Consider the following 15,592-nt stretch of genomic DNA (forward strand, 5'->3'; position numbering starts at 1 on the left):
TACATGTTGATAGTATATATTAGTGCGTTCGTCAAGTGCTTCTTGAAGAAGATATTCCTATTCATAGGCTGACACTGATGAGATGACATTCTTGGTCCAAAGAGAGCATTTTCTATTTGGGGAACAGCAGGAATTGTAGGATGGGTGGGGGCTTACAGAGGAGACAAACAGGGAAAACTGAGATTGTGGTTGACTTTGAATTTCTTTTCTCACAGTTAGTTGAGATACAGCATTAAAGTCATTAAGATCAAAGATTTGTGAAATAAGTAATGGTAGAATAAAGTGTTGTAATGAAAAATTAATGTGACAGTGGTTTACAGAATGAATTGTTCCAGGAATTCTCAAATGTGTTGTATCAGAAATACCTGAAAGGCTTATTAAATTACCGTTTTCTGGACCCTCCGGAACATATCTGATTCAATAAGTTTAAGTAGAATGAAGGTTATTATGCATTGAAATGAACTGAATTACTTGGCACTTTGATACAAATGCTAAGATAATATCAGTCAGCAGTTTTAGTAATGGAGAGAAAAGATCCATGTGACAATGTTTTCTTAAGAGTTATATCAATAACTTGGTAAGTGATGGAAGTTGAACGAAAAGAAAGGCCTCCCAGGTCTGGTGCAGAAGTGACTGGGATTGCTGTGGGGTCCTTACCAAAGTGTGGAATTTGGGAGTTTCTCTTTGTTATCTGCAGATGAGTGGAGAAAAACAGCAGTGATATGAACATCTGGCTATTGTGACTACACTCAACAGCCATGGAATTTTTCTAACTTTCCTCAGAGAATGTACCCAACCAAATCTGTCAATCTTAGGGGAGTTCAAAAATTCAGGTGAGGAATGAGAAGCATCTCTACTTTCCCTTTCTATTGCTCCAAATGTCACAGAAATGTTGTCAAAGTCAGTGGGCGCTGTAGTTTCAGACATTATAATAACATAGCAAAATGAAAGTGGGACAAACAGGATGATATTCACATTGTTGAGAATAGAAGATGTAGAATACAGTTACTGGACATTAGGGAAAAGATGAGGTGACATGTGGATGATAAGGGGATACATACGTGGTTGGCTGAGCAGATAAGCAGATGGCTGAGAGAATATGGAGATGGTTATAGACTGTGTAAATGAGTGGATATATAAATGATGGGTGTATGATTGAGAGATGAATGGACAAACGATTTACTTAGAAGGTTCGTGATGCCTGGAGAATATCTCAGAAATGTAATGTAACTGCATTCTGTGAATTTTGCATTTAATTTATTCAGAAAAATTTAAGATTTGGAGAGGTTAACACACTGTCCTTCTGTTAACCCAAATAGAAAGTTAACACACTGTCCTTCTGGGTTGAGAATTCCAATGAACTTTTTTTTTCCCCTTTCCTTTTTGCACCTGTGTAAAGCTTAAGATTTTCTACATCCCCCTTTTGGGATCTTATTTGAAGTCTTAAATCTATTATGCAATGTTAGTATTCTTAAAACTTGAATAGCACCATGAAAGATATACTCAGGTGTGCATCCATCTTTGTAAAATTTGCAGCAGGTCTAATGGGTCTTTGCACATATGTGAGGAGAATGAGGTGCAATGCTCCTGTGTTCAAGAGAGATGAGAGTATCCTGGAGCTTGAGGGGACAACTGTTTTCTGCTGTTGCTATTTTTCCCACCAGGCTTGGTTGCAGACCTAGTCGTTGCTCAGTAGAGTAGGGGCACGAGTGCTAAATGGGGATTTGGGAGAATCCCAAATATTCTAAAATTCAGAATATTCTAAAATATATTTAGAATATATATTCTAATATAGAGAATATTCTAAATATATATTCTAATACTCTAAATATTCTAGAGAATATTCTAAAACCTCAGAAAACTAGTATCCCTGGTTTTTTTGAATGACCGTAGGCTTCAGGGGACTGTTGTAATTTTGAAGAGAGTGGAGAAGAACAGACTTCAGAGGGAGAAGCAGGGCAGCATGGAGAATATTCTAAAACCTCAGAAAACTAGTATCCCTGGTTTTTTTGAATGACCGTAGGCTTCAGGGGACTGTTGTAATTTTGAAGAGAGTGGAGAAGAACAGACTTCAGAGGGAGAAGCAGGGCAGCATGGAGACCCTGCCCTTGAGGCCTGGGAGTGGTGACAGTGATGGATACTATAATGCATAAAGCTCCTGAGGAAGTCTGTCAGCCTCCCATTGCTGCTTCAGACACTGCTGCACCTCTTTAGGTTTGCATAGGAGCCAATTCTGGGGCACTTATAAACTTTCTAGTAGCTATTTCCCTCACATCTAAATGAGCCCCAGATAGTTCTCAACCAAGAATCTGAGGGGTCTAAGACTCTTCATCTCTCTGGTCCATGACTTTGTTGGAGGGAAGCATTCTTTAGACACCTAACTCTGGGAAATGAACAAGGGGTAGTGGAAGGGGAAGTGGGCAGGGGGATGGGGTGACTGGGTGATGGGCACTGAGGGGGGCACTTGGCAGGATGAGCATTGGGTGTTAAGCTATATGTTGGCAAGTTGAACGCCAATAAAAATTTTTTTTTTAAAAGAAACCGACATAAACTAAGGCTGAAGTATACATGTCTGTCAGGCACTGGTCAGTGTTTGAGAGCTCAAATGGGTGCACCAACAGAGGGTGGGTGTACACAGCAGTGTCTAGAGGGGCAGAAATAGAACTGATCAGACTTGTTAACTGACTTGTTATGGAGTTTGGATCAGGAATGTGACCTACAGATGTTGCAGTCTTCTCACCCTAAATAATATGGCAAATGTCACAAAGCGATTCTGTCTTTCTGAAGTTAGAGCTCAGGTATATTTCTGTTCTAAGCATTCTTAATTTCAAAACTTATGTACGGATAGAAAGAGAAAAAGTTCAATGGCAGGGAATGGGAGGAAGCACCTGATTTATTAAAAAGTGGAGTTCCTATGAATGAATTCTGCATCTTTAGGGAGGAAAACACTTAGGAAACAAGCTCAGATCTATGAAATGATTAGTTAGGTTTTCTTGATTAGTATTCTTGAACATGTAGTAGGAGGATATTTCCAGACAAGATAAATTTTCAATTGCTTTACAATATCTTTTCTCACTTATTTCTCTAGGAGTATAGATACATATACACAAAGTACTTGGATTTTCCTTTCAATGGTAGATATTTGAAATGTAAAGTGATTAAGTAGATTACCCAAATTCATATACACTTAAGAATATGAGCTGGGACAAGAAATAAAGTCTCCTGACTCTGATTTCAGTGTTGGTTCTCTAGAATGGGCTGGAAGAATTGTAATGTGGAGACATTGTTGATTGAGGGAATTATACCGTGCTAGTCTTCCCTACAAAGGACAAGACGTATAAAGAAGCTGCGCATTTACAAAATGAAATTATGATAAAGTATCTAACAAATGGTAAATTTCAGGATTGCACATGTTGGAGAAACTGGGCCCTCAATAACTGGATTCAGTATATGTGAAGGGTCATGTAACAAAATCCAGATGTGACATAGATAACAAGAATCCAAGAAGAAAAATTAATTGCCCTCTCAGGATTAAAAATTATCTTTGAAATATCACCTTCCCAAGTGGCTCTGGGATATTCTGTTTCCAAATATTAGTATGATGCAAATATGCCTGCCTGAAATTCAGTGTATGCAAAAAATAAAGCCATAGTTTAGAGGACTTTTTCTTTAAATAAAAGCATCATTTCTATTGATGACTCAATTGTGTAAAAGTTGGTCTAGTTTATTTTTACCAGCATGAAAGAAAGCCTATCTGTAGGTTGTGGGATTTACGTTCATATGCTCTGCTTCTGAATTTGAGACTTGCAATCTGTCTTTGCTAAGACTGTAGAGGACTCCAATGAGAAGCCCAAATGTGATTATGACTCAATGGTGTATTACAAAAGATGATGTACAAACTTTCAGGGGAGAAAAAAGCTTTTGGCATTTTTCTCTTAGCCATAAAGCATCAACTCTATAACGAATGGGGGAAAATATGAATAAGGGGATCACCCGTAAGCCTTAACTGGGTTTCAAGCTGGATTTTTGAGGCTGATTCAAGGTTTTGTCCATCAATGAACTCCTTGAATTGGCATAAATAGTGGATAGGGTTATTATTTTGAAACATAATCCTGGAATTTTAGATATTGAAGAATCCTTCTATAGTCTTCTGAGTCTTTTCAAATCAATACTTCTCTCTTTTTGATGTGGGGGAAAAGGAGAAAATAATTTACAAAGCAATAGTCAATAGAAAGTATTATTTGATGAATTTAATTTAAATATATTTAAATGGATAACACATTCACTGGTGTATGATGTTAAATGTGGCATTGAGTGTTGAATAGATAAATATACCCATGTGTCAAGTCCTGGATATACTTCTAAAGGAAAATTGAGTATTTTGGACTATTTGTCCATAAAGAAGTAATGGAAACTAAATGTAACTAAAAATTGATTAATAAATGCAGATAGCAGCATCTGAAGACATCTCTAGAGAATTACAAGTGATGATTCTGTCTGTGTGTACCAACTTATGAAAAGTTCTGTCATACTTGGTTTATTTGTGTATGGTATGGGTCAGGTGATTCATCTTGTTCCTGATGAGAAATTCCTCATAATTCCTCAAGGTTGTATCAATATTGTTAGAGCAGGAATATGGGGAGGATGTGGTAAAGGCTAAAAGGTTAATTTATGTTGAGAATTGCTACTTGGGGCAATATCCTTTCTCTCAGACATACTGCAGAGCTATAGGGAGTCGGAATGAAAGGGGATCCCATCTGGGAGGTCCATGGGTCAGAATTTAAGTAAATTATGATAGTTGGGTAATGCGTCATTTTTAAGACTCCAACATGCCAGATGCTTACAACAAATACTATTAAAAATCACTGCCTGAGAACTTAACATTAGAAAGATATTTAACTTGACTTAAAATCTTGACTTTGCTGATATCCTTCTTAAGATGGGAGAGGAAAGGGCAATTTTAGAGTATGGACCACTTTACTGGAGTGCTGACCTTGGGATAGGGAGTTAGAGATAGCATGAAAGTATTTGTTCATAGATGAAGGGTTAAAAGGCAGACTCAGATGGAGGGAGGCATCAGCTAAGGCTAAATTTTATCTGCCCCATGGACATAAAGGCCAGTCCGGGTTTTAACATAAGCAAGCACCATTGTCTGAATTTTTCCCTCTTCAACTTCTTCAGGTGACATATACTTTCAGTTGATGGTGTTATCAGGTTGTAGGAGATTTAAAAATAGGAAAAATAATTGTGGTTCAATTTATGGAGATAGAATAGGTTGAAAAATAATGTTTAACCTGTTTACCATTTCAACTTTTATAATACAGAAAATGTAACAGTCTCCATAAGATCAATGAATGAATTTGTTTTACTTAAAATAAGATCATAATGATTGACTAAAATTTAACTTTTAAGTTAGGTGTATTGTGTCATGTAAAAAAAGGTTCTTTTGAGAAATCTCAGTACCTTTTGTTTTTTGTTTATATATATATATATATATATATATATATATATATATATATATATATATTTTTATTGGAGTTCAATTTGCCAACATATAGCATAACACCCAGTGCTCATCCCAAGTGCCCCCCTCAGTGCCTGTCACCCAATCACCCCAACCCCCCACCCACCTCCCTTTCCACTACCCCTTGTTCATTTCCCAGAGTTAGGTATCTCCCATGTTTTGTCACCCTCACTGATATTTTCACTCATTTTCTCTCATTTCCCCTTTATTCCCTTTCACTATTTTTTATATTCCCCAAATGAATGAGACCATATAATGTTTGTCCTTCTTCAATTGACTTATTTCACTCAGCATAATACCCTCCAGTTCCATCCATGTCGAAGCAAATGGTGAGTACTTGTAGTTTCTAATGGCTGAGGAATATTCCATTGTATACATAGACCACATCTTCTTTATGCATTCATCTGTGCCTTTTGTTTTTATTTCTTTGTCATAGAGATAAGAACATTTCTATCCTGATATCTGTAGTAACTAATAATTACTGGATACTATGAGAAGATAAATAGAACTACTTTTAGCTGAAGTCCAATGATGATAATATTTTATTTATTAATTTATTTTTAAATATTTATTTATTTATTTTGAGGAGAGAGAGAGAGGGAGGGAGGGAGGAAGGAAGAGAGAAAGAGAGTGAAGGGAGGGGCAGAGGGAGAGAAACTCAAGCAGATGCTCTGCTTAGCACACAGTTCCATATCAGGCTGGATCCCATCACCCTGAGATCATGACCTGAGCCCAAATCAAGAGTTGGATGCTTAACTGACTGAGCCACTCAGATGCCCCCACCAATGATAATATTTTAAATGAAAAAAAATTTGTCTTCATAGTTCAGACCTAACTTTTCCTGCAACTTCAGTGTCATTCATGAAACTTAGAATTTTCTACTCTTACATGACTTATTTTCATGGGTCAGTGTAAACTGGTATACTAGTTTACAAGATTAGGTACTGCCTACAAAACTTCCATTTAATATAATTTCATTTTGTAAAATATTATTTCATTTTAAATCATGTCTCTAAAAGGACAGTGATCAACATAACACTAATGGATTTCAGGCATTAATGACAGTGCTTTAAGGAAATAACTTTTCATGGACTATTTCAATGACATCTATCATATTATATCACATATTGTGTGTTTTTTTTTTTTTAGTTATGGCCCAAGTAACTACCCTATATCCACCATAATTCATAAAATAAAAGCATGAGGAATTCCTTCCTTCATGGTCCTCTTGTCCAAGGAGAAATCACGGGGGTATATTATTGTTTAATATGATGTTCTGAGTAGACAGCATGGATTATTAATTTTGGGGTAGATAAATAAATCTCAAAATATATATAGAAAGGTGTGGCTTGAGATTTGTTGAGTATGAGCATAATATGACCCAAAGAATGGAAAGTGGGATTTATTATCTGTTTTATTAAAGTAAAAATCATATTTAAGGTATACAACATGAAAATTTTATATACACATACACGGTGAAATGATTACTATTGTAAGGGCAATTAACATATTTTCTCACATAGTTGACTTTTTTGTATGTGTGATGAGCACCTAAAATCAATTCTCTTAGCAAATTTCCAATGGAATGAGCACTGTTATGTGCAACTGATGAATTATTGAAAACTACATCTGAAACTAATGATATACTACATGTTGGCTAATAGAATTTAAATTGAAAAAAAGTATTGGTACTTATGGTCATCATGATGTACATTAGATCTTAAGATTTATTCATTCTAAATAATTGCAACTTTGTACCCTGTTACCAACATCTTCCATTTCCTCTTCCTCTGGTAACTACCTTTCTACTCTCTTTTTCTACGTATTTAACATTTTAGATTCCACATATAAGTCGGATCATGTGGGTTTTTTCTTTCTGTATTTGGCCCATTTTACTTAGTGTAATGTCCTCTATGTTCATTCTTGTTGTTGCAAATGGCAGGACCTTTTATTTAAGGCTGAAAAATATTCCATGTATGTACATGTATCATATTTTCTTTATCCACTCAACAGATACTTAATTTGTTTCCAGATCTTGGCTGTGATGAATAATGCTGCAATGAACATGGGAGTGCAGATATCTCTTCAAGGTATTGAGTTCATTTTCTTTGGGTATGTACCAGAAGTGGGATTGCTCGATCACATGGTAGTTCTATTTTCAAAAATTTTTTTTAGGAAATGCCATATTATTTTCCATATTGGCTGCAACAATTTACATTCCCACAAGCATGTATAAGGGTTACCTTTTCTCCATGTTCTGGCAACATGTGTTTTGTTTTGTTTTGTTTTTTATAATAGTCATCTGAACATGTAAGGTGGTATCTCATTATGGTTTTCTTTTTTTTTAAGATTTATTTATTTATTCATGAGACACACACACACACAGAGAGAGAGAGAGAGAGAGAGAGAGAGAGAGAGAGGCAGAGACACAAGCAGAGGGAGAAGCAGGCTCCATGCAGGGAGCCTGACGTGGGACTCGATCCCGAGTCTCCAGGATCAGGCCCTGGACTTAAGGCGGCGCTAAACCGCTGAGCCACCAGGGCTGCCCTCATTATGGTTTTCATTTATCTTTCTCTGATTGGTGTTGCTGAGATACCTTTTCCTATACCTGTTACTCATCTGTATGTCTTCTTGAAAAAAATGTGTCTTCAGGGCTTTGCCAATTTTTAAAATCTGGTCATTTGTTATTTTTGCTATTGAGTTGTATGCATTCTTTATATAGTATGGATATTAATTAACCATTTATCAGATATCTAGTTTGCAAATATTTTCTCCCAATCCTTATATTGCCCTTTCATTTTGTTGATTGTTTCCTTTGCTGTGAAAAAGCTTTTAGTTGATGCAGTCCCGCTTGTTTATTCTTGCTTTTGTTGCTTGAGCTTTTGGTGTCAATTTATAAAAAAAAAAAAAAAAAAAAAAAAAAAAATCAGGCCTACACCAATGTCAAGGATAATTTCCCCATGATTTCTTCTAGGAGTTTTCAAGTCTTAGAGTTTAGTCTTTAATTTTGGGTTTATTTTTCTGTATGTGTAAGATAAGTGGACGTGGGGGACTCTTGAGTGCTGAGCCCTGTTGGATCAGAGAGCTAGGGAATCAGTCCCTCAGGTGATAGCCATAAAATTTGGGGTGCTGGATATGCAGTCCAATTACTTTATTCTCAGAGAGAAGCTGGGAGTGATGGGTTACAAGGAATTGTGCTAGTAGTGAGGATTGTGCCTCTACTGTGTCTCAGCATCTTTAACCTGTTTCAATGTGGTCATTTTCTCAATCATCCTATGTGTAGGAGTCACTCCACTATGTTTCGGATTTCTCTTAGAGGGATTTGGTCTGTATATAGGTGTTTATTTGGTGTATCCATGAAAGGAAAGAAAGTCAGGAGCCTCCTGTTCTGCTATCTTGGTGAACTCCGTTCCTAGATTTTATTGTATATTAAAAGAGTATTAGGTCCCTGACAAAAAGGTAAAGTAGCCAAAGTTGTAACAAATACTGAGAAGAAAATGCGAACAAATTTGGGAGGAGGGAGGAGGGAAAGCTCAATAGAACTAATTCTTAACTGTGCTCATTGATCAACACTAGTTTTGAGGCAAGTAAATGTTTTCTCAGACTAATCATGATTAAAGAAAAGTGAAGGGTGGTAGTACAAGTGTCATGATACAGCAGGAAAGAAGTAACTGTTGAACAGATTAGGTTTTGAGAAGGAAATTAAAGAAATTTATGAAAATATACATGTCTGAATCATGAATGAGAAAGGCATTTCTGGAATGACTTGTTCTGTTTTGTTGTTTAAGAGGTAAGAGTGTTGAAACATAAAGAGTGTTCATTTTTCTGCTCAGTGATCCTAGCCTGACACTTTTATGGGTTCTGGGATTGGCAGGCAGCTCTGTTTCTGCCCCTAGTACCTCTTGCTGCCTTTAGCTGCTATTTTCCCTTATTTTGTACACTGCAAGAAAAGGAAAGTTAGTGAATAGACAGTGATTCAACTTTTTAAAATTTTAATTATTCCTGTTTATTGTTCAAAATTGATATAATAACAAATTAGTTCTATGGAAAAAGCACTTCCTGAATAGAGAAACAGGAACAATGGAGTTTCTTCCTGTTTCCTAGCATGCATCTACATGAATCATACTTTATTCTCTGCCTTGGACAATGAAGAATGGTCCTTAAACATTTGTGTTTCCTACCTCTTTTGTATCAAGTCTTCTTTGCTTTCTTTTAAGCCCATATACAAAGGATAGATTATTAATAGTAGTAAATTGAGAAGAATAAAAAGAACAAGATATCATTACAATATCTTTCCCTTTGTGATCCCACTGAAGGCTGAGAGATCAAAGCCAAAGAGGATCAAAGGCAATCAAAAAACCAAAAAGTCTTCAAAGCCTCCCATCCATTCCTAAAGCTCTTAGCCCTGGGAAAGATTGCCTCCAATTTTATTTACGTTTGAATTTGGAGAGGTGATGCATGAAGAAAATCATGTTTTTTACCTTGTTGACCTCAAGGCAGAAGTCATGTTACTACTAATACTTCTACTACTATAATACTACTACCAGTAAAGGTTCACAAAGTACTATCCCATTAAATTACCTACATTTGAGCTTAAATGTACTTGTGAGTTGTACAATATTCCTCTGTTTCATATATAAAAGCTTGTCACCTAGCTCAGATCACATAGCTGCAAATAAGTAATAAATAAAACCATTTTGAAATTTAGCTTCTCTGATTCCAGATCTTTCCACAAGGACCTGACTCTTCCCAATATTTCCTTTAGTGATAAATACACCCTTTTCACTATGATGGGTCTAGTTGACATATGTAAGATAGCTTTTTAAAACTTTCCAACCAAGTTTTTTCATTGTTTATCATTTTACCTACAATTATCACTTACAAAACTCTTCTTGCCCTGGAATCTGAGGTAAGTTGGTAAAGATGTGAGCTCCTAGAATTGTACTGCATTATCTCCAGGCTTTACCTGGGTTTCCCCTGAGACCATCTCATGTCCTTATGAAGGTGCTGCCCTGACTCTGATGCAGAGTCACGTTGACTGATAAATTGTCTGAAATATCTGGTGAAGCCTAGCTAATTGTATACAGTATGTACTCATTAAAATGGTTCTTTGACTCAACAGCTTCTGTTATCTCCAACTGTTTGCAGATTAATGGTTCTCACATTTTTTTAATGGGAACAAATAACCAGACATGGATGAGAGAATTTATTCTCCTTGGCCTGTCCAGTGACTGGGACACACAGGTGTCCCTCTTTGTCCTGCTCTTAGTCATGTACTTGGTGACAGTGCTGGGAAACTTCCTCATCGTTCTTCTCATCAGACTGGACAGCCGACTCCACACTCCCATGTATTTCTTTCTCACCAACCTCTCCTTCGTTGACGTCTCTTATGCCACAAGCATCGTTCCTCAGATGTTGGCACATCTTCTTGCAGCCCATAAAGCAATGCCATTTGTGAGCTGTGCCGCCCAGTTATTCTTCTCCCTGGGCTTGGGTGGGATTGAGTTTGTTCTACTGGCAGTGATGGCCTATGACCGCTATGTGGCTGTGTGTGACCCCCTGCGATACTCGGTCATCATGCACGGAGGGCTCTGTACTAGGTTGGCCATCACCTCCTGGGTCAGTGGCTCTATGAACTCTCTCATCCATACTGCCATCACATTTCAGCTGCCCATGTGCACAAACAAGTACATTGATCACATATCATGTGAAATTTTGGCTGTGGTCAGACTGGCTTGTGTGGATACTTCCTCCAACGAGATTGCAATCACGGTTTCGAGCATTGTTCTGCTGATGACACCTTTCTGCCTGGTTCTCCTGTCCTACATCCAGATCATCTCCACCATCCTAAAGATCCAGTCCACAGAGGGAAGAAAGAAAGCCTTCCACACCTGTGCCTCTCACCTCACAGTGGTTGTCCTGTGCTATGGTATGGCGATTTTCACTTACATCCAGCCCCGCTCCAGCCCCTCTGTCCTTCAGGAGAAGTTGATCTCTCTCTTCTATGCTGTTTTGACACCCATGCTGAACCCCATGATTTATAGTGTAAGGAATAAGGAGGTGAAGGGAGCCTGGCAGAAACTATTAGGGCAGTTATCTGGAATAACGTCAAAACTGGCAACTTGATGAATCCTGAGCATCACTTAGAGAAAAGAACTTTCCCTGCGCTTTATCCCAGTTAACTCCGATATGGCAGGCATCACCTGCATTGCCCTGGCAACCAGGAAGGAGATGACGACACATGTACTGGTAGGAGGCTGGAGGTTCAGTTGGGGTGTGGGATGTGGGTGTATTTTTAAGTCACAGCAGCATGTTCAGTGGAGTTGAGCACTGCTGTAATAGAACTTCTCACCCTTGGCAAGCCATAATAGACTCTTAATCACAGGAAACAAACTAAGAGTTGCTGGAAGGGAGGACAGTAGGAGGACAAAGTAACTAAGTGTTGGACATTAAGGAGGGAACGAGATGTAATGAGCACTGGGTGTTATATAAAACTGATGAATCACTCAACTCTACCTCTGAAACTAATACACTATATGTTAATTAAATTTAATTAAAATAAAATAAATTAAATTCTGAATTTAAATAAAAATAATAATTCTAAAAAATAAAGAGGAAAAAAAAAGTAAAAGAACTCACCCTTACTCAATCTTCATTCATATGGCCTAAGAGTAATTAAAGACAATAATTTACTCTTTTGATTTGTCACATTGTTGTAATTATGGACCTATTCATGAATCTTATCTTGGAACACAGTTTTTTATTCATCCACATTTTGTAAAAGGTTATCATGTTCCCAGTGGGAACAAAATCATTTTCAATTTGAGGACTCACTTAAAATGTGTGGTATATGTAACTATATTCAGTAATTGTGTGAGTCACTGTTCTAAGAATGAAGATATTTATTTGTGCTACATTCACTACATGTGGTTATAAAGACTATCCTGAGTAATGGAAATAATTGGGTGGAGAAACAGCAACTAAAATTCTTGTTTTACCCTGATGAGAATATAACCAAGGGTTGTTTGTACACAATAACTTTATTGGCTAAGGAAAATCTGAGATCCAGTCACTGCTAATTTATTGTATATACATGGACATGCATTCAAAGGCAAAAATTCTCTAATTCTGAAAATCAGCAAGCTTTTTCTCTGAACCTTTACAACTAAAGTAAGCAAATGAACAATGAGATAAATGTGTAAAATGTCAAAGACATAGTTAATATAAGAAAAGCACTTTCTTTAGGCAATCAATGAAAGGTAATGCAGTTTTGATGTGGATTTTGGATTATCAAGATAGGTCAGTCTGCTGTGCAGATGTTACTTGCAAGTCTCCACATTAAGAGCCTTCTTGTATCCCCCTACCCCAACACACACAAACACACACACACACACACACACACACACACACACACACACACGGGGCCCTACTCAACCTTTGTAAATTTAGTAATGGAGTATCATCTGTGAGTGTACCTCACCTCTGACAGTAACCTAAGAAAGTAAAAGGGGAAGAAGTGATTAAACAAGGGATATGTAGGAGATGGAGAATAAAGAATATAATTGTGAATCTCACTTTCTTCAAGAAAATGAAGAAAGTCTCCTTCCATCCCTTTGTCTCTCCATTGAATCTGTTCTTTCTTGTTTCACTGATTTGTATTTGGGAATTAGTGATTAGGAGTTGATGGGCTTCCACTGGCACCTCTTTTCTCTGTGAAACAAGAGGAGGTACCCATTGCCAAGAGTGCAGAGGAGGAAAGACGGGATAAGATCTGTGGGAATGGAGAAGGTTAAAAGCTCATATTAGGTCTAGGATAATGTGCCCCATTAGCTGTGGATACCTCTGTCTGGAATTTCATGCAATATCAATTACAAGGCCATAGTGGTCAAGTTTTCCCTCTGATATGACTCATTTTATTCTTAGCCTTCTCCAAATAAAGTCACAGATGATCATTTTATGGCATCAACTTTGTTAAAGACATTACTGTAGGCATTGTGGGGTACCAGAGTTGTGTTTAGATATGGCCGTGGCCTCCAAAAATCGACAGTGTTCCAAGGCAGGGGTTCGGAAACTTTCTATAATTGGCCAGATTGCAAATCTTTTAGGCTTTTCAGGTCACCCAGCTACTCAACTCTGTCATTGTAGCACTAAAACAGCCATAGACAACACATACAAGAATGAGTGGGGCTAGTACAAATACATCTTAATTTATGAACACTGAAATTTGGACTTTATAAGCTATGAAAATATTATTCTTCTTTTGATTTTTTCAACCATTTAAAAATGTAAAACACCTTTTTCTTGTGGCCATACAAAAATGGGCAGCAGGCCAAATTTGGCCTCGGGGCTGTAGTTTTCTACAGCAACATAGAAGAAATGGTTTAAAATGTAAAATTATAACACAAGATACACACAGAAAGAGCTCTGGAAATTCAAAGAAAGAGGGGATTTTTTTTTCCCTAGATGTGGAATGAGGGTCATACAGGTGAAGGCTTCTAAGAGAAGATGAAATAGTTCTCATTTCAGTTTCCATTTCATAAAGCATCTCATTTTTCATAGTCATTTAGATTCAATTACCCAAGATCTAAGGACTCCATACTAATGGATGAATGGAGGAGGTGCCTCATGCATTGAGCACCAGCTTAGATTTCTGTTGAATACTAATTGGATGATTTGCATTACTTCTTAGTCCTTGAAGAATTTAACAACAGTGGCAGGTCTGTAGGGAGTACTTTCTCTTATATCCAAGCTGAAGCTTTCATTCTACTGTCCCTCATTCTGATAAATGGGACCATCAAGTGTAACCCCCATTCCTTTAAAATCCATAATTTTAATATCTAAACCTGACCCTATTAAATATAGGTGCATACTACCAAGTCCATACGGTTTGGTTGTCCTTTCTGCTCCATCATTAGGCAAGGCTGCTCTCTGATCTTCAATATCATTTTCCTTCATCTTATAGAACATTTTTAAAATCACTTGTATGCACCTTACTCCCCAACTCTGTTGAGCCTTCTATATCTTCCTCATCAAAGTGCAACAGCACATTAAGCAATAAATACAATCCTGGACAAGTTACAAAACTTAAAAGTCAGTTTAATTCTCTGAAACATAAGCCTCTAGTGAGTAGTCAGTCTGAGAGGATGGAATGAAATTATTATACTTAAAGCGCTTAGTAAAATATCCGACACATGAAAAACACTTGATAACTGTTAGCTATTATTGTTGTTGTTTTTTTTTCTAGTAAAGCATCTTTCTCATTTCCCCCCAACTCCTGTCCTCCCTGACCCTCTAAAAATGTTTTAGGACTATTAGCTAAACCACCCAGAACAACATAAGAAGTCTGACACAAAAGTAGGTACCAGAAAAGTGTTATAAAACAGACTTCTGATTTTTTGGCACCAAAGAACAAATTTTGTTTTGTGCGTTCTTAATGGGGGGGAATTTTATCCCCAAGGGGGTGAAAATTGGTCCTTGCTGTGGGAATAAACATAATTATTGTAATGGTTTACGGTCCTTTGAAGGGCCATGGTACAAAAACAGATATATATTGTATCTGTGGTGTTAAAATTTCATGGGAAGTGAGTGGTTAAGAAAAAGATACCTAACAACTTTTCTTCCTTAGGTGGAAAATATTGAATAAATAATTGAGAAATGTTGCTCTATCTGTAGAGAACTATTTCTTCTTTGGGCATAAATATTCACAAGCACAAAGGACAGGAGACAAATAGTCTAGGTTAATTAACTATGGGCTTCAAGTCTGCCTATTTCAGTTTCCATTCCTGGACTTGGCCTACTCTATCTACACAAATCCTTCTGCCCAATTGGTTCCTACACCTACTTTGGCTTTTATAACCTCATGGGTATGGACAGCAGGATGTTGTTGAGTGAGTCCATCCTTGGGACTTGAGTCACTGGAGAATCTGTTATGTTCCTGGCCATGCACCTGATGGCAGTGCTGAGATACTTCATCAAGCCCTTCTGAAATATATATATATATATTTTTTTTGGTGCCAAAAAAATCAGAATTCTGTTTTATAACACTTTTCTGGTACCTACTTTTGTATA

The 15,592-nt window shown here is 37.1% G+C and overlaps 1 protein-coding gene across 1 annotated transcript; it reads left to right on the top strand.

The window, feature by feature from the left end:
• Nucleotides 1–10,696: 10,696 nt before the first annotated feature.
• On the top strand, nucleotides 10,697–11,650 carry LOC140604452 (olfactory receptor-like protein OLF3). Its single transcript, XM_072775722.1, has one exon. The coding sequence runs from the start codon at nucleotides 10,697–10,699 to the stop codon at nucleotides 11,648–11,650; it is 954 nt and encodes a 317-aa protein (XP_072631823.1).
• The last annotated feature ends 3,942 nt before the right edge of the window (nucleotides 11,651–15,592 follow it).

The sequence above is a fragment of the Canis lupus genome, chromosome 15 (genome assembly GCF_048164855.1).
Source record: "Canis lupus baileyi chromosome 15, mCanLup2.hap1, whole genome shotgun sequence".
Lineage (NCBI taxonomy): Eukaryota > Metazoa > Chordata > Mammalia > Carnivora > Canidae > Canis > Canis lupus.